Source organism: Larus michahellis, chromosome 7, assembly GCF_964199755.1.
Source record: "Larus michahellis chromosome 7, bLarMic1.1, whole genome shotgun sequence".
Classification (NCBI taxonomy): domain Eukaryota; kingdom Metazoa; phylum Chordata; class Aves; order Charadriiformes; family Laridae; genus Larus; species Larus michahellis.
In genome coordinates this window covers 53,818,213-53,839,037 of record NC_133902.1, presented here as the reverse complement: position 1 = coordinate 53,839,037, position 20,825 = coordinate 53,818,213, and the positions used below count along the sequence as shown (strand labels likewise).

The window sequence follows — 20,825 nt, the reverse complement described above, 5'->3', positions numbered from 1 at the left end:
CCTGCGACTGCCAAGAGCTATGTTGCCTAACGGAGTGCAGCCCACGAGCTCTGGGCTTCCCCTTCCTGCTTCTGTGGGCTACAGACTCTTCGCCATTGCCAAAAGGGAGTCTTCAGGCAAAAAAATCAGGGTGCCTTAAGGATACCAGGGTGCTTAAGGCTTCAACCAGTCAGTCCTTCACGACTGTCTGACTGCCACCAAGGCACCTGAAAAATAGCCAATGGCCTTGAGAATACCTGCATTAGTTTACTGCATGCTAAAATGAAGAAAATCTATCTCTTAAGAAAAAAAAAAGCCGATGGCAAAGAAACAGCCCAACCACAGTGGGACTTTGAAAGGTATCCAAGCATCTGTATCAGTTGCACGACTGTTGTACTTCATCAAAGCTGTGCTGCTCGGGAGGAGGTGAATGCAGGAAATGAAACACAAGATTTTATTTGACATGTTCTTGCCGAGTATATTGATACGCTACACAAAATATTATGGAAGGAAATTATCTGTGTCAGCAGTAGTATAAATACCTGTCCAATAACCACTCAGACTTTTGATAATGGCCCTGTTAACACAGGGGCAATGAATATATGTTTGTCACTTAAATACATCAAGCAAGCCTATTACAAAACCCCCGAGATTAAACCTGGCACCTATTTGAACACCGATCAGAAAGAAACAATGGGCTGGAAATTACATGCTTTGAGGCCAGAGAGTTTTCACAAGACAGAATTTTCAGCTTCTTTCCATCTTGCGCACTGAGGAAAACACAGAGCACTTGGCGGTGGCTTGAATTCCTGCATAATTCACAAAGTTTTGAGTATTTTGTGACGTGACAAATTGTTCAGGCATCTCACTGCCATGCCCTTCTCTTGCTGTTGCCTCAAACCTTCCCTCAAGGTTTTGAGGAGGAGACGCTGGACAGAAATAGAGGGAAGGGAGTGCTGTCATCCCCTCAGGCCTAAGACCCGTCCAGAGGAGTGCCACCACCACGGCTAACTGGCAGGTTGTTATGTCAGCTGCGGATCACTCACAGAGCTCCCCCCTGCAAATATTTCCTAACACAGACAGCCCTCACTGCAGCTAGAATCCCGGTCCCTTCATCTGCTGCGCCTGTGGGGGTCCTCTCCCGTAGACCAAGCGGAAGGATGAGTGCAATCAACTGTCACAGTAATAACTATGTGTTTTACTAACTAATTTTCTATAGCTCACGCTCCGTAGAAATATAAAAATCTCAAGATTTAACCATGCTGTCAGGATCCATTAAGCCTGACCTGCCTCAGAAAATAATTTGTTAGACAATAACTATCTCCCGAAATCCCTGAAGGACAGAGAAGATGGACGCGTGAGGAACATTGCCAGACAGACACAAGCAGGAGAGCCTACCTGCGGACACTTGCTCCACTCTCCCCAGTCAGACACTGCACATTCACTGGGACAGTACAAGCTACACTTCTGCGTTGTATCTGGGATTTCGGCCCGGTTACACAGCGCATTGGGCACCGTCTCTCCGCCGTGGCCCTCAGCAGCTCTCACACACCTACACAGAAAACAGACAGTTTCATTAGAGGATCACCACGGGCTGCAGAAGTGATGGGTATCAACAGGTCCATATAGGACACCGTACGGAACACAATAGCTAAATGCAGCACGGCTGGTCAAAATGTAGAATTAATCACATCAATGCAAATCAGAACCAGCTGCACGCACGACATGCTTTTGTTACTCACGGATTTTAATAACTACTTTAAATAAACATTTCAAACCTCATACAGAGGGATTTTAACTTTGATCGGCTGACAGACGAGCGAACAGAAAATGACAACCAGCAAGAACAAACCTTTGTGCTCCTGCTAGTAACATCCAAACATTTGGAAATAACGCAGCCTTTCCCCGTGCCTGGGGAATGAATACTCACTAATAATGAACGCCACTCCAGCGCAGGCGGTACCATTACTTGGGGAAAATGTTAACAAATCGGAATATGGAGGCTTTGCACCTCAGGGGGCTTTATGTATATATGGCATTTAGGTTGAAGAATTCCAATTTAAACACCATGCCTTCTTCCTGAAAGACGTCTTGATCATAACACAAGGCTGCATCTCTGAGATGCTTTTCCTGTAAATCATTGCACATAAACGCATGTTTCTTTTCATTTGAAATACACTGGCCTCGGCAATGCACTCGCTGTCAGATGGCCAGGTATTTCAGCTTTATGCAAGTACGTATCGGCTCTTTTTAATCTGGAGTACCTGTGATTTTGTCTTCACGCACCTGACTTTCCTCGTTTGTATTCCTTCTCCACAGTGGAGGGAATTTTGTTCGCTGTTGATTTTGCACGGAGACCACGGCTCTACTACCCAAGAATACTGATTGCACTCGGTGTAGCATGGGACTGCCTCGTGGACCTGCCAGGAGAAAGAATCAAAACTGTTCGTCTGAAGCATCCAGGTTAGCATCTCTGCAGAAACGCCTCGGCCAAGCCCAGGAAAGAGTACACTGAAAAATATCCCCGCTTACGCTCCTTATGCTAAGGGTGTTGTAATAGCTTTAAGTTCATTTATTCATTATCGACTTGCCAAGGGATTTTTAAGTATATAATAAACAGCAGCATGCATGCAGCATCTTAGGAAACAGGATAAATAACAGCTATTTCCTGCAGCCAGAAGAGGAACTCCATTACAATTTCATTTGCTCAGACCGCTCTCGCTATAATCTATCACATGTCATTCACCGGGACTGTACGTACTGCATCTTTTTGTGTTTCAGAAGGTACAAACTTAAAATCAGCACTCATTCACCTTTGCTTCTAACATATCCTTGTAAGTCATTTACCATAAAAGAATGAAATTTCACGCGTCCTATAAATTTCACTTTTATACACAAAACCCATAAACATTTTTTTCCCCTGCAAGTGACTTAACTCTAACAGATCTCCCAATCAAACACGACCATGTATTCGCCTGAACTATGCTACCTATGTAGAGAGAAAAATACAACCAAAAGCTTGATAAACATTTTTAAAAGGTGCTGGATATTCAGGATGTTAGAAGCAGCACACTGAGATATAGTACTTTAGCAGATTTTTTAGGTTTAAACAAATGAAGGCATCAACAGTTCTATTACAGTAATGAATAAAAGTTATTTATTTTGAATCGCATTTGTCTGCAGCAGCTGATTTGAAGATACGATGTTCTCTGTGGCTTTGTATGAAGCACAATGTGCTGCCCTGAAAAAATACAGCGCACCTAAAATTTCTTCTCCCACACATCCACATCTCCTTGGCCTTGCTGCTGTGGAGCCGTTCGGTTCTCACCATTAAAATAACTAAATCAACAGCCTTCCTTCCGACCCGACCCTCCCCAGGAAATAAAAAAAAAAAAAGTTCAGCCACAGCTTCAGTAATTTATAGCTTCATTTTAAAATAGCAGATTATGACTATGCACGTTGTGGCCTCAACAATAAAGAAATCTTATTTGCAACATGTTGGAGGCAGGAGGCGGGGAGATTGCGATACCAGTCAGGACACAAAACTGGTGCCCCATCAGAAAATTACCTTCACATCCAACAAACAGAAGATAACTTCCTAAAGAAAACTGCTCGGGAGCAGCAAATGTCGGAAACTAACTTTACTTGTGGGTCTGTCTCTACCTTGTGCATAGGTTTAGCAGAGAGGAAAGAGTGAGAGAAGCTGAAAAGTGCAAAATACGTGAAGGAGAAAAGAAAGGAAAGAAGGAAACAGAAGCGGGGACTGGTGGGGCCAAGCACGGCATGAACTAGTACGAGCATCACGTTTCGTGCTGGGATGGGGAAAGGGAGGGGAGCGATGGGGGCAAAGGCAGAAGTACCATTAGTACTGTTTTTCCTACATATTTTTGAGCACAAATCATTTTTCACAGTCCGTGCGCAAATAACACGTGAGAACTTGCAAAATTTATTAGGAAAGGGCAGGAACACGCACGGCGATAACGTTGGGCGCAGCAACCTCCTTGCGCAAGGGAGGGGGTCACCCCCAGCCGTCAGGAGGTGTGCGGTGTCTCCAGCTCCTGCTGGGCCTGCACGAAGGTTTTGGAAGATCATGGGGCACCTCAATCACTCCATATGGACTAACAATTTCTGCACGCCGAGGCGGTGCCATTTAGCTTAACTATATGATATATAGGTATCTACGTATTGTATAGAGACTAAGTTTCCTAAGCCGAAAGAGCCAGGCACCGGTGCCAGTTTCCAACGCGCCAGAAGTGCCCCTAATTAGCTGTGCAGCCATGCTCGTTAACTGGCGTACACAGAACAAAGAGAAGAAGAACCTGCTGAGCATGACCTGTGCTCGGCACCAGCAAGGGGGGGGCTGAGCCCGCTGCCAAGCCGCCGACCTGCCCCGGCCAGCGAGGTACCCACCCCGGCAGCCATTTCCCTGCCCACACCCCCTCGTTAGGCACGGCAAAGCCTTCCCGCTCCCCAGAGACGGGCAGGAGATGGATGCAGAGGCAGGGAGTATTTATTAGTTCCCCTGCTCCACAGAGAGGGAAATTAAAACTACACTCTGCCTACGTTGTCTGACAAAACAGACTGCGGGAGACGAATTGCTGAGGAGGGAAACGCGTGCTTTAGGCATGATCAGAATTTCCCTCGGCGCTGAGGGGAGGCAAAACCCAGAGCAAGTGAAGCGCAAAACTTGGCAAGAACTGGCTATTCTGTGATTCCGTGGCTGCCGGCAGCCCAGGGAGGAGACATCTCACTGGGCAGCGCTAAGGGAAGCAAAAGTTATTAATCAATAAGTTTATTAAGAGCCAGGTGGGTGCCTGTTCTGGCTCTTTAGAGTTTTGGAGAGGTTGCGAGCGACCAGGAGGTGATGGTATGGGGCAGCACGGGGCCAGCACAGCACAAACGGTGGCTTTAGGGATTTAAGGTTCTTTTCCTTGCTCTAATGAATAACCTTTCCTTGGCATTGGAGGATATCGCTGTGAATCCCGCAGGTCACAACACGGTTATTTATCAATAAGTTTATTAAGAGCCAGGTGAGTGCCCGTTCTGGCACTTTAGAGTTTTGGAGAGGTTGGGAGCGGCCAGGAGGTGATGGTACGGGGCAGCAGGGGGCCAGCACAGCACAAACTGTGGCTTTAGGGACTTACAGTTCTTTTCCTTGCTCTAATGAATAATCTTTCCTTGGCATTAGAGGATATCGCTGTGAATCCCGCACACACTGGGTCTCCCGCACCCGCCCTGCACAAGCATCCTCTGCTCCTCACTCGGGCCAGACCCGAAGCTTGGAAATCCCGGCTCCGTGTCTCACTGACCCCTCATCACCCCACGTTAAAACCTCTTAAACCTCAGACGCCTCCGAACCAGCAAAGCCCACCCGCAGATAGCAGTAGAGGCCTAACACCAGGAATTTACCACAAAACCGCGTTTTGGTGGTCAAAACCTCCTGCACCGTTTACCTGATGTGATTTCTGTGTGGGCAGGGATGGGACGCCACGGGAACTAAAATCTCTCCGAGGAAACGTGTGAGGACAAAAAAGAGATCCCACATGCAGCGCCACAAACACACGTGATGCGATACTTCAAACGCGCAGTTTCCAGAGCGGGCAGGATGGCAATAATAAAGCCATTAATAGAGTGTTTGTATTCCGCTGCTGGGTGATGTGGAGCCAGTAGGATGACACGATGACACATGAAGCCCCGCCAGCTCTCCCCCCTTCGACAGACACCCCGCTCCGCGCAAGGGCACGCAGCACCATCCCTGCGGCACCTCAACACCCCGGCAGCCCGCTGCTCGCCCCTTCAGGACTTCCAGTTCCGTCAGGACTCCCAGGTTACGCTCGCCACCAAAAACCCAAAATATAATTGTTACAAATAACCTGTTTTCCTAAGCCATTGTGCCGACAACACTGTGTGTCCCATCTGTGAAGGACCTTTCTCCTCTGCCCTGCGTCGGCGCCGCGCGATGCCATCTCTGGTAGCACCTCCGAGACAGCGGGAAGGTGTAAATAACCACCGCGCAGCACCGGGAGGGACAGATTTCTTCAGAGCAAGTCACAACGTGTATCGGTAGACTCCGTGACACCTTTTAAATGGGAGTCTCAATGACAGGCAAGATTTCCACAGGTGAAACTCTGTGGGTATGCGTTTTGGAAGCCGTGAATATCATTTGTGACTCTATCTTTGCATTTAAAAACCACAGTGATGTGGCATGTGTTCCTTTCCTCCACAGGACAATGTTTTCCTCCCGTTTCTCTCTCCTGGCTTGCCATCGTTTGTTTTCAATCCCTTCCAATTCCTCTTTTTTTTGTATTTGAAAAAAACCCCTCAATAAACCTTAAAGCCTCTCATGGCTATCTTTTGCTAACAGCTCTGGTACTTAAGGAGGTCAAACAGATAATGTTCTTGATTTTGCACTTCCAAAGGATTTTGGCTAAGCCTTGCTGTTGAGTCCCACTAGCCAGGGGAACCTGGGATCACTTCTCATCTCCTGGTTCCGTGGGAGCACCCAGTTCCTACCCTGAACAGAGGCTGGGACGGGATGTTGTGTCCTCAACTCCTCACCCAACCCAGAGACCCACAGTGCCTGAGCCTGGAGGGGGTTGGAATGTGCTCCCACAGACCCCTGCCTGCAACATAGAGTGCATCCAAGCTTCAAATGCAATAGTCTCAGCATCCGGGCCCATATCACAACTGCCATCTGCCACGTCTTCTGCAGATACAGAAGCCTCTTGTCCAGCTACACCACTTCTCCTCCTAAGCACAAAGACAACAGTTCCTTGAAAAATTATCTGCTTAATGCTCACTCTTCCCCAAACTCATCAAACCCACTACGACAGAGCATTTAGAAAAACCTTCAGACCAAGCCACCCAACACACGTTTGGAGCTGTACTACCACAATCCATCTCTTGAAGGGCAGAAATTAAATGGGGACCACGCGATGGGCACAGGGGTCCATTGTTCTGCCCTGCTCGGGGGGCAGGAAGATGCTGGAAGCTGCAGACACCTGACCTGTGCAGGGCTCAGCACCCAGGGGACCAGCCTGGCTCCATCCCTTAGTGCCTCACCTTTAACCCTTTCAAGAAATAAACACAATCAAAATACTTGTAGCATTTTAGGAAATCGATGGCTTTCCTCAATTTTTATTCATATCCTCATACTGGGTTTTGGGCTCAATGAACCAAGGGGTGAAATGATGCCGGACTGAAGTTGATGGGAGTTCTGCAGCTGACTTTCATAGGACCACTGTATCACTCTTTGTAGCCACAATTAATCTGGGATACATTAACATCTGAATCCTAAAATCAAGTTGATGGGCACAGTTCTAAATAAATTCAAGGGAAGAAGGACTTTTTTTAAGAGACAAACTGCTATAGTTTTGCCTTAATAAAATAAGCCAGCTCCCATTCACTCCAGTGCAAACCCTGAGTTCTTGGTAAAGTATCTAAAAGTTGACAGTTACTTCAACACAATATACAAACGTTAATCTATTTATTTTGTCTTTTAATAGCTGATATTTGCACTTTTCTAATGAAAAGTCCAAACACCTAACCACCAGAGAGCTTTGGTGTGATTTATAATGTTCTATAACTTATTTATTTAAATGTAGGTCAGGAATAATACTGACCTTGCAAAGGACATACAGAAACGAGCGCACTTGCTCAACTGATGTGATTCATTAAAAGAAATTCATGCCTGTATTTCAGGTCACATTTCTGATGAGCACCTACAGAGCAAACTAGAACAGGTTCAACGCTTCTGAAAATCATAGTGACTTCATATTTCAGTGAGCATCAAGATTTATTGTCCCTCAAGGTAAATATTGACTCTGGTTTTCCCTCAGTCGATAGCTTTCAAGACAGTAAATCTTGGTGTTCACCTCAACTAAAGTCAATATCTGCTTATTATATTAGAACAACCAAACTGATCACTGTAGCAGTTGCCTGAGACCCTGAGGACAACCTCTGCGCTATTCATTTCTAATAAAAATGGGCTAAATTCATTGCTAACATAAGTTCATTTCGCATCGCTGCCCTTATACCAAGGTTACATTAGACCTAATACATTGAAACAGCCAGAACCGAAGAAATAACCTACTTTTAAACTATGGAGACCACCATGAATAAGAGAAAAAATCTCTTACCGGAAAGAGAGCTGATTTGCTCTAGTTTGCAAAGACGCTTGCTGGCAAGGAAATTCAGGCGCAGATATTAAAACGACTCCTGCTGAGATGGGCCAGCAATTTGCTCACTTTCAATACTTCTTGCATACCCGCTTTTATGTTCCCTGCGTATCCAGGCCGCAAGAGTAGGCAGCACTGGGACATCACCGTGCAAAAGTGTCCCCCTCCTCCTCTTACAACTTATGGCCACCGCTTCATCACATCTGGACCTCAGCCAGGGCTTCTCTCGCAGCCAGCCTGACACGAATGGGTCCAGTGCACGGTGGGAAATGGAGCTGCAAAGACATCCATCCATTGCAATTACCGGCAAATTTGTCTTCTACGCTGACTCCATCCAGTTCATCCAAATCTCTTTTTCGGTTGTAAGGTGCCCATATATCAACTGAGTAATTTTTGTAATGCTCTAATACTGCCTTTGCATTCCATTTAATCCAAAGGAAATAATTTCTAATAATGAGGTTTTCTTTTATTTAATTCTTTAAAACTGAATTCGAAATGGAGTACTTACATTGTTAATTACTGAAGGGTGTGTTTGATTTGGCAGATCCAAGCACGCATTTGAAAGCTTTACCGAATTAACTGTATATCTGAAGGACAAGTACTTGCACATTAACAAACACTACATCACAGAAATGACCTCATTAAAATTTCAACATTAAATAGTTCCCTTTGAAATAAAATTGATTTTGTTTCATGCTAGTTTACATATTGATCACAATCACCAGAAATAGGTTAACCGCTCGTCAGTATTAAAGATGATCGAACAATTAATTTTCAAGCAATTTGGATTTTGCAAAGCAGCTGTTTCACTGAGGAATACTTGTCTTTAGGTATTTGCATGCTGCAAATAGCCAACAAAATAAATAAAAAAATATTGCTTAAGAATGACTTACAACACAAAAGTTTGAATAGATCAGCATGCGGTAAGACTTCTGAAATTATTGGAATTCCTGAATTTTTTATGCCTCTAGCAGATATCTGAAGCAAATGCAGCACTTTTAGTCTTCATTTACGCCCAAATCAAAGGAGTCAGTGTTTTTTACCTCCTTTGTGATACAGAAAAAAGAAAATCAATTAGAGCTTCGCTAAGGTTATGAAAAGCCTTCGCTGGCGTTGAACCAAGTTTCTAGAAAACCTAGAGCCACCTCAAACTTTGTAGCTGGCAAAAGGATGGGATCAATTTTATTCTAAGTACAAAATATGAATTAAGAGTCAGGGCAATAATTACTATAGCACAGACAGAAAGATGTACCAATTCCCAGTCTCTGCCCTGTGGGCAGCATCACAGAATCATAGGATGAAGAATTAAGTGATTTATTAGAGGCTGCCGAGGGAGCCCCCAGGGAGCAAGGGGCTGAATCTGGAAATGCCCTATTTCTTGCACTAACTGGATGACATCTCAGCTTAAAATCAGCTACTGAAAAGTTCAGATAAAGACATTTCAGGATGAAGCCATCAAAAAAAGCAGCACTGTAGAATTCTGGCTGTAAAATGAGAAAAAGGAAAAGAGAAGGAATTAGGAAAGCAGCAGAGTATTCTGCTATGGAGACATCTGGATGCTCCACATTCCCTCACCACAGCCTTTAGAGGCTTTTACTGTATCTATCCTTCTGCTGGACTTTAAAAAAGCCTCCTAGTAAATCCCTAATTTTGTTCTAATGGATGATTAAATATGCAAAGACAGGCACCACTGTATTTCAAATTCTTAAGTGCGACAAATGGAAAATGCCTTGTTTAAGAAGTTAATTGAAGCAAACTCTGCTGAAGCCCAGTCATTACAGCTCACACTTACAGAACTAACACGTTGCTCAGGAAGGTTTATTAATTCATTTTTTCTAGTGGTAAGAGGTTTTATTTTCTGTAAGATTGGTGCAGGCATTAAAAACACCAAGCTGTAACACGGTAAAGCGTGAGCACTCCTTCCTGCAGATTAAAATAAGAAGCTGGCATCATCCAACGTGAGAAAATAAGGTAGAACGTGCCGCTCCTGACCCCAAACTGCCTCCCTGGTTTTACGCAAGGTTGTACTGTCACTGCAGCCTTTGAGGAGCAGAACACAGCACGGAGTATAACCCTGCACATACCGTGCCGTTATTGGGTATTTATTTCTACCTGAAGTACTCAGGCAAGACAATTTAGTCTCAGAGTTATGCAAAAAAGTGGAGATGTTGGGATATGCGAATACAATCACAAACGGCCGGGTCCTATGGCTCTGCTTTTGATTTTATTTTTTAATTACTTTTCTTCACTATCAAGAAAATATTGAATCTAGATGAGATATTAACAAATGCCATTTTATGATGTTGTCAAATATGGGGGTCTAAAGCAAGGCATAAACTCGTTAGTGAGAGTTTTGGTGCATTTTTGCTGATTCCAGAAGCTGTAGGTGCTGTAGCTTCTGCTGCCTCCCTGTCACAAAGCTAGGCAAGCATAGCAAATTTAAGTAGATATAAATAAATCAATGTCCTGTGTTTTTTGAAACAGCAGATTTTCCTGCAGCTGAAGGATAGTTTCAGGGGTAACAAACAAATGTGGCACCTCTCTGGATGAATCTGTTAGGCAGTAATAATGTTGGATCCGGTTTTAAAGAGAGGAAGGGGGGAAAAAAAGCTGATTGATGAAGAACAACATCGAAGCCCCTTTTTACTAAACGAGAACAATAAGATAAGATGAAGACAGATTGCAACACCAACCTGAGCCTTTGTAGATGTCCATGTTAGCAGGGCATGACAAGCAGAAAGAAAAGAAAATTATATATTCATTAGTTTAGCTGCTGTATGATAATATTGCAAAGAAAAAAAAAAAAGGGCAGAAAATCTGCTCAAAATAAAATTGCCACAATGTTGCATTCAGTTCTTCGATTTCCCCATCTTTCAGGAAAAAATCAAAAAAAATCCCTCAAGCAGAAATCAGGCATTTATTTGTGAGTGAATAAAAAGCACGACTATGCTGAAGAATAAAGCAGAGTTCATTCAGCTTCATCCAGCAACCCTCTGGAATTCATCAGTGTGCCTCACGATCAAAGCCTTAGGATAATAAAAAAAAAACGATTAAAAAAAAAAAATCTATGAAGCTTAACCTGAAATCTGGTAAGAAACCCCACAATTACGGAATATCAATCACAACAGATATGAAAGGCTTTCCGACACCTGAATCTTAATTGGGTGGCACTGTCCTTAGAGCAGCCTGCAGAAGACATGCCCGGCGGCAGGCAGCCAGCTGGCCCTTAGCAGGTGGGACTCCATCTCCGTGAACACCCATCAATAACTCAAAAGTAGATTTCATTATGGAAAAAGTAATCAAATGATAAAAATTCAATAAGGCGGGCGTACAGGCATTGCACATCCCACAGACAAGGAGGGCCGGGGGGGGGGTTGACACCGAGATCTCCAGGGGTCCATCGGCAGGGTGGGAGCTGCACTGTTGAAGTCCGTACCAAATCGTCCCGCAGGCAGCCTCATTGAACCAGCACGGACAACATCGACATCAGCTCTTGCTAACACAGACTGGGCAGCCTGGTTGCTTCCCCCTCCCCTCCCCTCCCCTGATTGAAACGCCAAACGAAGCCCACGTCGACCAGGGGGACACGGGGCTCCAGAGTGAGCCAGCGACCCCCGCGGTCCTCTGCCCGGCCAGCCCGAGCTCCCAAACCAAATCACAGCGCTTCCGCCGGGCAGAAACCTGCCCCGGCAGGATACGAGCGAGCGATTACTAGATCCAGGAGCCAAGTCATCTGTCACATGAAATGAAATAAATGCCACTACTAAACACAAACAGTCCCAAAGAAGCACTTTTTTTGTAGGCATCTGTACAATAGGCAATTTAAAGAAAAGACCATCAGAGCTTACTGCTAAGTTAAAAATGATGCCTCGGAGACAAAGTTTTAGCCCTAGTCCTTCCTTTAAGAGATTCTGAAATCATTTCAAGGTCCAAAAACTTCAAATTGATATTCTATCCGTTTATTTTCATGTCTTAAGCAAGAACAAATTAGCGTGTCAGAGCAGTCACATATTTGTCCTTACATGGTACGATCTTGGACTGACAATTTTTCCATACAGGATTTAAAAACGGTTAGCCAACAAGAACAATTTGATTGATTGCACTATAGACAAGAAACAGAAGAGACTGGGCAGCGTCAGGCAGTTGAAAGTTACGCTTTCTGAAACACACTTCCGTGAGACTAAACCAAAGGCTGGAAGCAGAGAGAACTGCAAACTACTCCTGGGGCTTCCCGCAGTCACAGCGAGAAACAGTCCAGTTTTAGGTTCCCGCAAAAGCTGCAACAGAAATGTAAACCAGCGTGTAACCTGATTGTTTGGTTAGGATGAGACCGTCACTCTCCCCCCGAGTCTGCTCAGTGGCAGGTCTGATTCCTCCTCAGCAGCATGCGGACAGAAACGGATGCTCGTAGGGAGAGCGGGACAGACGCTGATGGATGAGTGATAGATCCCATAGCTTCAGAGCGCGGAAAGATCACCCACAGCCTGATTAGTAACGGGAGCTGGAAATTTTTTCTTAGAAGAGCAAGTTACTGCAGAAGGCAGAATTTTTGACAGCCTGTTGCATCATGTATTTGTGGTAGCTGTCTTACTGCCAAGACAGGCAGATGTTAGTACTGCGGTTAGACGTGGCATTAACTTGAGCAATTTTCTCTGTATAATTACAGGTAATGCAGACCTCCTAGCAGTGCTGCGGAGAGGCCAGCCTCGTGACAAGGCAGCTGAATTCACAGATTTGAAGGCAGCTACAATCACACCGCCGCACACTTAGAAATCCTGCAATTGTTACCACCTGACAGTTTTTGTTGATATTTCTCATAGGCGGATCCAGACAGAAAAGAGTTAGGCACAGAAAAGCCGAGTTTTCTTTCCCAAATGCACACGTTCAAGAAATGTGATGTGCTGCAGAGAAAAATCGTGCTTCTACCTGCGACTGCTCCCCAGCAAGAACATCCATATTTAATAAACTAAAGGCTCCCTTGAGCCAAAAGTTAAATTCTCCCCAACCTATTTCAAACATCAGAGTGCACGTGTCCCATCCCCGAGCCAAAAGATAAGAGGGAAGCGCTTGCGAGCCACCACCTCGCAGGGTAGCTGGTGTCTCTGGATTTCTAGGTATCTTTCTTCATTTCCTTTCCTTTCTCTCAGAGCAGAGAATGTATATTTTCAGATTCCTATCTTTCTATCATTGGCCCGTATTTTTGAGGCTAAGCACTTTAGATGGACCTGTACAGATCCACATGAATCAATAGAAAGTCTTCTCCTGACTTCCACTGTTTGGGTCATGCTGTAGCAAGCAAGGAACACCTGAACATTCATAGGTACATCACTAAAATTTCGGGGGGGGGGGGGGGGAGGGGAAGTATCAACTACGATGAATTTTTTCAGCAGTACCTATTTATTAAAAATGTACATGAGTAGTGCCTATGTATATTGCTGGTTAATGAGAAGCTATATAATAAACAAATAGATGTTTTTGGAATAAATCTGACCAGGAACGACCGCATAAACTCTACATACACATATGCTCATGTTCCACAAACATCAGCATTTACCACCTATTTCCATTTCCTTTGTGCCTTGTTTTTAAGGAGTTTATGAGTTTCTGGCCATTGGAAACCTACAAGAAAACAGAACTCCTTATTTGTTCCTGTACCAGGGGGTAACGTACCCCATAATAACCACCAGCAGAGCCCCAAGTTCTGCTCTGCACCACTGCAGCATTCAGGAAGGGTATGTCAGGGCACGAGTGATTCAGCAGTTTTCACACCTCCGCCGTTCCCCGGGGCACCACCTTCACGCATCCATGATTCTGGAAATAATGGACTGAAAAAGGCTGTTTCCCAAAACAGTAAGTAAAAGGAGAAAGTAGAAAGTAAACGCACATGGAGACTAAGCAACACAGCTGTGCTTTGCAGTGTATCTCTACCTGAAACCTTTTAGAGAATTAAATAATGCAACAGAGCAAATAGCATGTGGTATAAATTAGAGGGTGCAGTAATTTAAAGATCATGCGAACAGTCCAAAAGGAAGTTTTCACTCAGACAGCCCACAGCAGATTAGGAAGAGAGGAAAATTAAAAGGCAGAGACAAGAAACTGAAGTTGAATGGCACATCTGAAAGGAACTGAAGAGTCAAAGAAATAAAGAAAAGGGAAATATCGTTATCCAACACAGGAACCTCACAGAGAAAGTCCAACGCTAAAAATAGTCAATTTACAATAGAGGGAACAGTAGGAAATGAAAGATCGCCAACGGGGTGAAGGGTAAGAAAGGTGAGACAAACTTTTTATAATGGGCACTTGCTCAGAAAGCTTGGACAACAAGGAGGGCAAATTTGAAGAGACACTTGAAATAACTTCTGGGTCATGGGGTTATTTAGGAACGATGGAGACAAGACTGCCCAGCATCCTTCAGAAGATGCAATGGAAGAGAGGGCTGGAGGAGGAAAGGAGAAAAAAAAAAAAAGTGAACTGCATAGCAGCCAGATAAACTTTTACTCTCGGAAAGATATTTTCCTACGGACATTATCTATAAGCAGCAGAAAACAACAAGGAGACGAGTAGCAGGCAGCATGGGTTTGTCAAGAACAAACTGTGTGAAATCATTCTGATGTTCTTCGCTAAGAGGATAACAGATGCTGTGGATAGGGATGAAATGGCTGGTATTATGTTGACTTTAGTAAGCCTTTCACACTACCTCTCAGGCTAAGGAAATATGGTCTGGACGAGTATAATACTTGGTGAGTACAAAGTATGTTGGAAAATCATACTCTGAATAGTTAACAGGGTAAAACGGGTGAGAAACCTCACTCACGGCTCACGGCAGAGCTTTATGTTCTGTATCCAGTTGTATTCCTTGTTTTCATTAATTTGGGGCTGATGGATAGAAAATGATTCTTACCGACCCTGCGGGTGCTGCCAAGGTGAGAAGGACAGCGAGGCACCCGGAGGACAGGAAGAGAATTCAAAACGGGCTTTATGAATTGGAGAAATGGACTGAAAAAATGGGTTGAAAGAGAAGTACAGAATGACAGTGATGAGAGACCGACCAGTCAACGGCGAACACAGGATGAGAGACAACCGGCCCCTTAGTGGTACCACTGCCCTGGATCCTGACACTGTAGAGAACTGCAAAGAGGATGTGATTCAGTAACACTGTAAAAAGACAAGACAAATACAGAGTGTGTAAAACACTGAAGTACCGCTTAGCTACGGCACGGCTTCAGCGCGGGAAGCATGTCCAGATGAATGCACTCAATTTTATGAGAAATTTGAAAGATTTGAACTAACTGAGAGCCAACGGATGACAGTAAGATTAATGAGACCAGGAGCAAATTGCCAAGGCGAATGTGGCATTTCCACCTTTGCTTTACAGGTAAACATTTAAAACACCAGTATAATTAGTGACAACCTATACGATGGCAGGTCTGTCGACGAAGCATGGTATCACTGTCAGATAAAATAGCAATACGGAGTCATAAAAAGAAATAACTCTGCTGTATCATAACAGATGCAGAGTAGCAGAAAGACACCTGAGAGAGCTTTAAAAAGATCCTCCAGCAGCTTGAAACTATCTATCTGTAGCATCACTGAGCTCCGTTGCCTTGAATAAATCACAGACTGCATTTTGGAAACCAGGGACTCTCTTCTACCTCATACAGAAGCAGGGCAGTGGAATTACCATTATATTAAATATTAACAGCTCTGTTATAACACTGCCTACACTCCTAGTTCCTCATTGTAAACCTAACATTGATAATGAAGGAGCATTTAAAGGAAATGCAGGGAAAAAAAATTTCAGCGTCTCAAAGTTTTGCCTTATATTAACAAAATACAGAAACCTACCTCTTTGGTTCAGGTGAGAGGCGGGGAAGAGGAGGCACGACCATTTTTGGGAATATACAGAGAGGATTTCTCTTAGAAGAGCTCTTTTTAAGTTAGCAGGTAAAGATACACGTTCCCAAGGCTGAGAGCTGTAGTTAGACAAATTCGTATTCAAGTTCTGAAAAAAGGGGAACTTTTTAAGCACGAAGGAAATTAACTGCTGGATCAGCTTATCCAGGGTAAATCCTCCTTCTGCTGAAGTACGTGTCAAGGTGGGGTGCTGTTCTACAAACCTGCTCCAACTCCACAGGCAGGCAGGGATTTGACTGCAAAGTCAAGTAGCTCATGCTATGCGAGAAGCCAAAACAGACCATCATCATCATCACGGTCTACGTCTGGCCTTAGGAGCTCTGAATGAGGAACTCCACAGAAGCCTTTTAAAACACATATTAATCATTAAGTAAGCACCACATTTATTAACCCATACTGCATACTTAAAATATAAATTGTACGTTAAAGTTGAGGGAAGGCAGTACGCCTGCGTGGATCTTATGTGCATTTTGAGAGGTGGTCAAAAAAAAATAGTTCTGCACTATACATCTGAAGCGCATTGGAGTTCAGACAGTCCATGTATCATCCCATAAGTACTGATCCTACAAAGATGAGATTATTTTCTTTACTGCATTAGCTCTAGCTAGTAAATGATAACCAGGAGAGAAGGCGGAACTGAGCAAAGAGGATAAACATTTTAGCTAGGTCACGATGTTGCCAGTAGCATGCCGGACAGAGGAGGAAGAGAAAAGCAATTACTAAAAGCAAACACTCTCTTGGCTGCCTCTGTTCATCCATGACTTCTGCCATTTCTTCACTCTGGTGTGGGTAAAATAGACGGCATACTTGGAAATGCAAGTTGGACTCTCCTGCCTCTGGATAGAGGCGTCCAGGTCTTTGGTTTGCCTCATCCAGCTGCTCCTGCTGGGTTTTATTGCTAACACCCCTTTCCTTTTCCCTGTCCCTCCTGCAGGCCAGTGTGTGATACCTGGCACATGGACAAGTATATGCATGTATGCATGGACATCACCAAGAATAAACATGAGTTGACTGACAGGTAAGTGAAAAGAAAGAAAACAGAGAGAACAACTGTAACTGCGTGTGAGCAAAGAAGGGCGAATATTCACTGCACGGAAACGCATTTCAGTGAAAACAAGAAAAAGAGGAGAAAGGTGGTAACAAGGAATACTGGCAGTGACAGAGAAAGGGGTAAAGGTATGGAAAAGACAAAGGAAAATACTAGAGGAAGAGGCTCCCTGTGTTTTACAAACACTTGACAAAGTACAACACAAAACAAACCATGGCCGAGGCAGGACGGAGGCGCGCTGAGAGGCAATGCCAAAGTTACGTTGCAACAGGGAACACACGAAGCGCTGCTGGGCTCTACTTCAGTTGTTTCTTTGTGGTTTGGCGAGTCCTGTAACAGCTTCTGATTACACAAGACACATCCAGTAGATCAGAATTCTTGGAAAATAAGCAACGTTTAAAAGGCTAACACTTTTATACCTATCAACTGGCAGCTCAATATTGACATTAGTGCTATCTTTTGCTCTACATACGAACAATAGATAACACCCCCACGGTTATTTTCAGCTTATTTTACAAAGCCACTTTTGGAAAGCTTTGCTTTCACCGAGCAATGCAGGCGTTAGAGTCAAGCTCCATCCGCTTTGTATCAAAGTGCTCCCGCGCGTAGGGTCTGGGCACATACATTTCTATGGTTGCTTTGGGCTTCCTGAACCAACAGACTGTACACACACAAATCCACGTATGCTGAACTGGGAAACAATCCACATTTCATTGCCTTTTCATTTAGATTGATAAATAACTTAGAGATGAACACTAGACGGCAAGGGAAGTAATTGCTCACTCAAAGCTGCATTTAAAAATACTTAAGCACGGCATTAAATTCCTCTCAGTGTTTATGGTACAGACATCAGACAGTTTGCAAATAACATTTTTAATCGCCAAATGTTGACAGGGCTAGATTGTGAAGGACTGACACACAACAAATTGTTTCAGATGGGTATAGAGAAATATACCCTGGGTAGAGATGACTGAAAAATCCACTTTGGATTGGTATAAATAATAGTTTGGTATAAATAATACTTTGGCTTGGGTTGGGTGTTTGTTTTTGGTTTTTTTTTTTCAGATGGTAGAATGGAATAATCCAGCTGCCTTCTGTTACCTTCTATTATATCAACAAAAATTATCAGAGAGGAAAAATGCCAAACAAATTCCCTCTTGTGCACCACGGAGATGAAAAAAACCCAGTCAACCGAGTAACGCTGGTATTTGTGCTTGTGTGTGTTTAGATGTGGAAACATTTTTCTTAATAAAACCAAAAGACATTACAATTTTCAGGAAAACATAAGCCTGAGGTAATGTGTTTTCCCTTTTAAATACCGTGAATTACGCCTCTCAAGGACAATGCCTGACTTTCTAATTCAATGAACACCAATGAAACCAAACCAGTTTTGTCACTGTGACGGTCAGCAAAACTCGGGATATTCAAAACACACTACCCAAACTACAAAGTTTGTGCCTCTCTGTTCCTGCCTGGTCTCCCCGTGTGTTGGACAGAGGGCTCTGTAGCAGGACGTGCTCTTGGTAAACAGGAGGAACACCAGCGGGAGGCTGCAGTGCGCTGCCGGCCGGCCAGCCCTCCATGAGCATCTCTGAGTTGAGGTTTCCCACACAAAAGGAAAGGGAATTTTTCTTCCTTGCTCATCCAGAGAAAATGAATACGTCTGCACCTGAACACCGCAGAGTGAAAGCAAAGCAACTAAGAAAAAAGCCTTATCACACACTGGGCAGGAGCTGTTCCACCCAACACACAGAACACATCAGAGATGTCTCCACTGCTGGCACTTGAGATTTCCATCCAAAAAGGGAACGCGTGCTTGGAAACGCTGTTTCTCCAGTGCGGAAAGCCTTTGGAGCCGCCCGTTACTGTCATTACAGATCCCTGAACCAGGGGAAAAAGCAGCAGCAACTCAAAGCTGTTGGCGTGTACAAAAGAGCATAAGGAACTATGGCATCCCCATGGTCAACCTGAGAGAAAGGGGCCTCAATGCTCCTAACGTGCCCACTGGAAAAGATGCTTTGATGCTTTCCCAAAATTTAGAGTCTTGAAGACTTTTGCACTCCCAGTATCAACAAGACACATCACCAGGGCAGAGAAAATGTCGATAACTGACACTGGGTCAGAAAAAAACGCTAATAACTGACACTATTTTAATGGCTGTGCTTTTAAGACCTCCTGAGGATGAGTGTAGATGCCACAGTGGGTAAAATACCCCTTTCCTTGGGGAAGAATTAAAGGAGGCTTAAAGAGAATTAGGTTAGGTACTGAAGGAAGACCCTGGTGGTTTCCAGCACAGGTGTTTGTAGTAGCAGCTCTAAAATACAGAGAACAAAGCAGGATACAATAAGATAAGCTTATCTTTGCTGGGCACAGTAATACACGCAGTCAGACTTCTTTACAGCATATCTGCTTATAACAAATGACATTTTAAACAATTTGAATTGTAAGAATGCATGCTTTTGTTGTGAACTAGCCCCCTTGGACTGAATGCTTACAGAAGTCTAACTTTCTTGGTTTTCCCAAAGCAACGTGATACTAAGCATTCAAACCTTTCTCTACTGCATTGCCTCTTTTGGATTGTTTTCTTTGTGAAATTCCATTTAAATATGCTCTGGGTGCAGCAGGAACAAACGTACCTCGGGATAACCTCTGGGCGCAGCAGGAACAAACATACCTCGCAAATTCTCTTCACCAGAGAAGTTGTGGCTGCCCCATCCCTGGAGGTGTTCAAGGCCAGGCTGGACGGGGCTTTGAGCAACCCGATCTAGTGAAAGATGGCCCTGCCCATGGCACGGGCATTGGACTAGATGATCTTTAAGGTCCCTTCCAACCTAAACTGTTCTGTGATAAGTTACAGGCAGCTAGACTGGACACTGCACAACTCATCAAGTGAATGTGGCGTAGCTTTACCCACACGGTATGGTGTGACATCCCACAACCACCATCGAGAAGCAGAGGACTTCACCGATGCGACCCCATTTCATCTCTACACGTTTCATCTCTCATGCCAATGTGTTCAGGCATCTCTGCAGGATGCCACTCTGCAAAGTGCAGACATAGCAATAGCAGACAGGGGAGGAAGCACGACACCAGTGAGGTCGCGTTCTCCATCAGGCTGGCACAGCAGTGGAAAGGCGAGCGCTCATCCGACACGGCAGAAATAACGGGGCCATTCCCTCATGTGCTTTACAGTGTGCACGCGGTTATTCTTCTTCTCCATAGCTCCACTTCATCAACAGAATTACACGCAGCAGTAATCCACACCCGGGCCTCTGGTAGCACCTAACGAACTTGAGAAACTCTTGAAGGAAGAATTAGTTTGATCCCATTTCAATAGCTCTTTCTGTCTGAAAAGGGCATTGTTGTATAGGTTGATTAGCTAGGAAGATTTTTCCTTGTAGTCAGCCTGTATCTCCACTCTTAATTCCACCCCATTACCCCTAGCTACACCCCTGGGCCACATCCTGTATAACCACCATCTTTCTTTGATATTCACAGCCTTTATGCGTTCAGGAACAGTTATGAACCCCCACAGACACCACTCAGTCCCGGACGCCTTTTCACACCAGTACTTGGCTCTTCCCACTCCCCTAGCAGGAGGAGAGCAGCCGATGACATGGCTGGCGTTAATTACAGCACAAATTCCCATTCGGAAACAGCCTGGGCAGCACAGAGGGGCCGTACAGCCCCACGCCATGCAAGCCCTT

The 20,825-nt window shown here is 44.4% G+C and overlaps 1 protein-coding gene across 6 annotated transcripts in view; it reads right to left on the bottom strand.

Annotated features, from left to right (window-relative positions):
* THSD7B (thrombospondin type 1 domain containing 7B) overlaps window positions 1-20,825 on the bottom strand; it is a 330,826-nt gene that overhangs the window by 36,156 nt on the left and 273,845 nt on the right. For all 6 annotated transcript variants that reach the window (XR_012588260.1, XM_074594199.1, XM_074594198.1 and 3 more), the window contains 2 exons: window positions 2,266-2,399; window positions 1,378-1,531 (listed from right to left, as the gene is read on the bottom strand). Coding sequence is in view for 5 of the 6 variants with exons in the window: in XM_074594199.1 (XP_074450300.1) it covers window positions 1,378-1,531; window positions 2,266-2,399 (288 nt within the window). In the remaining variant the exon portion in view is untranslated. The remainder of the gene's footprint in view (window positions 1-1,377; window positions 1,532-2,265; window positions 2,400-20,825) is intronic.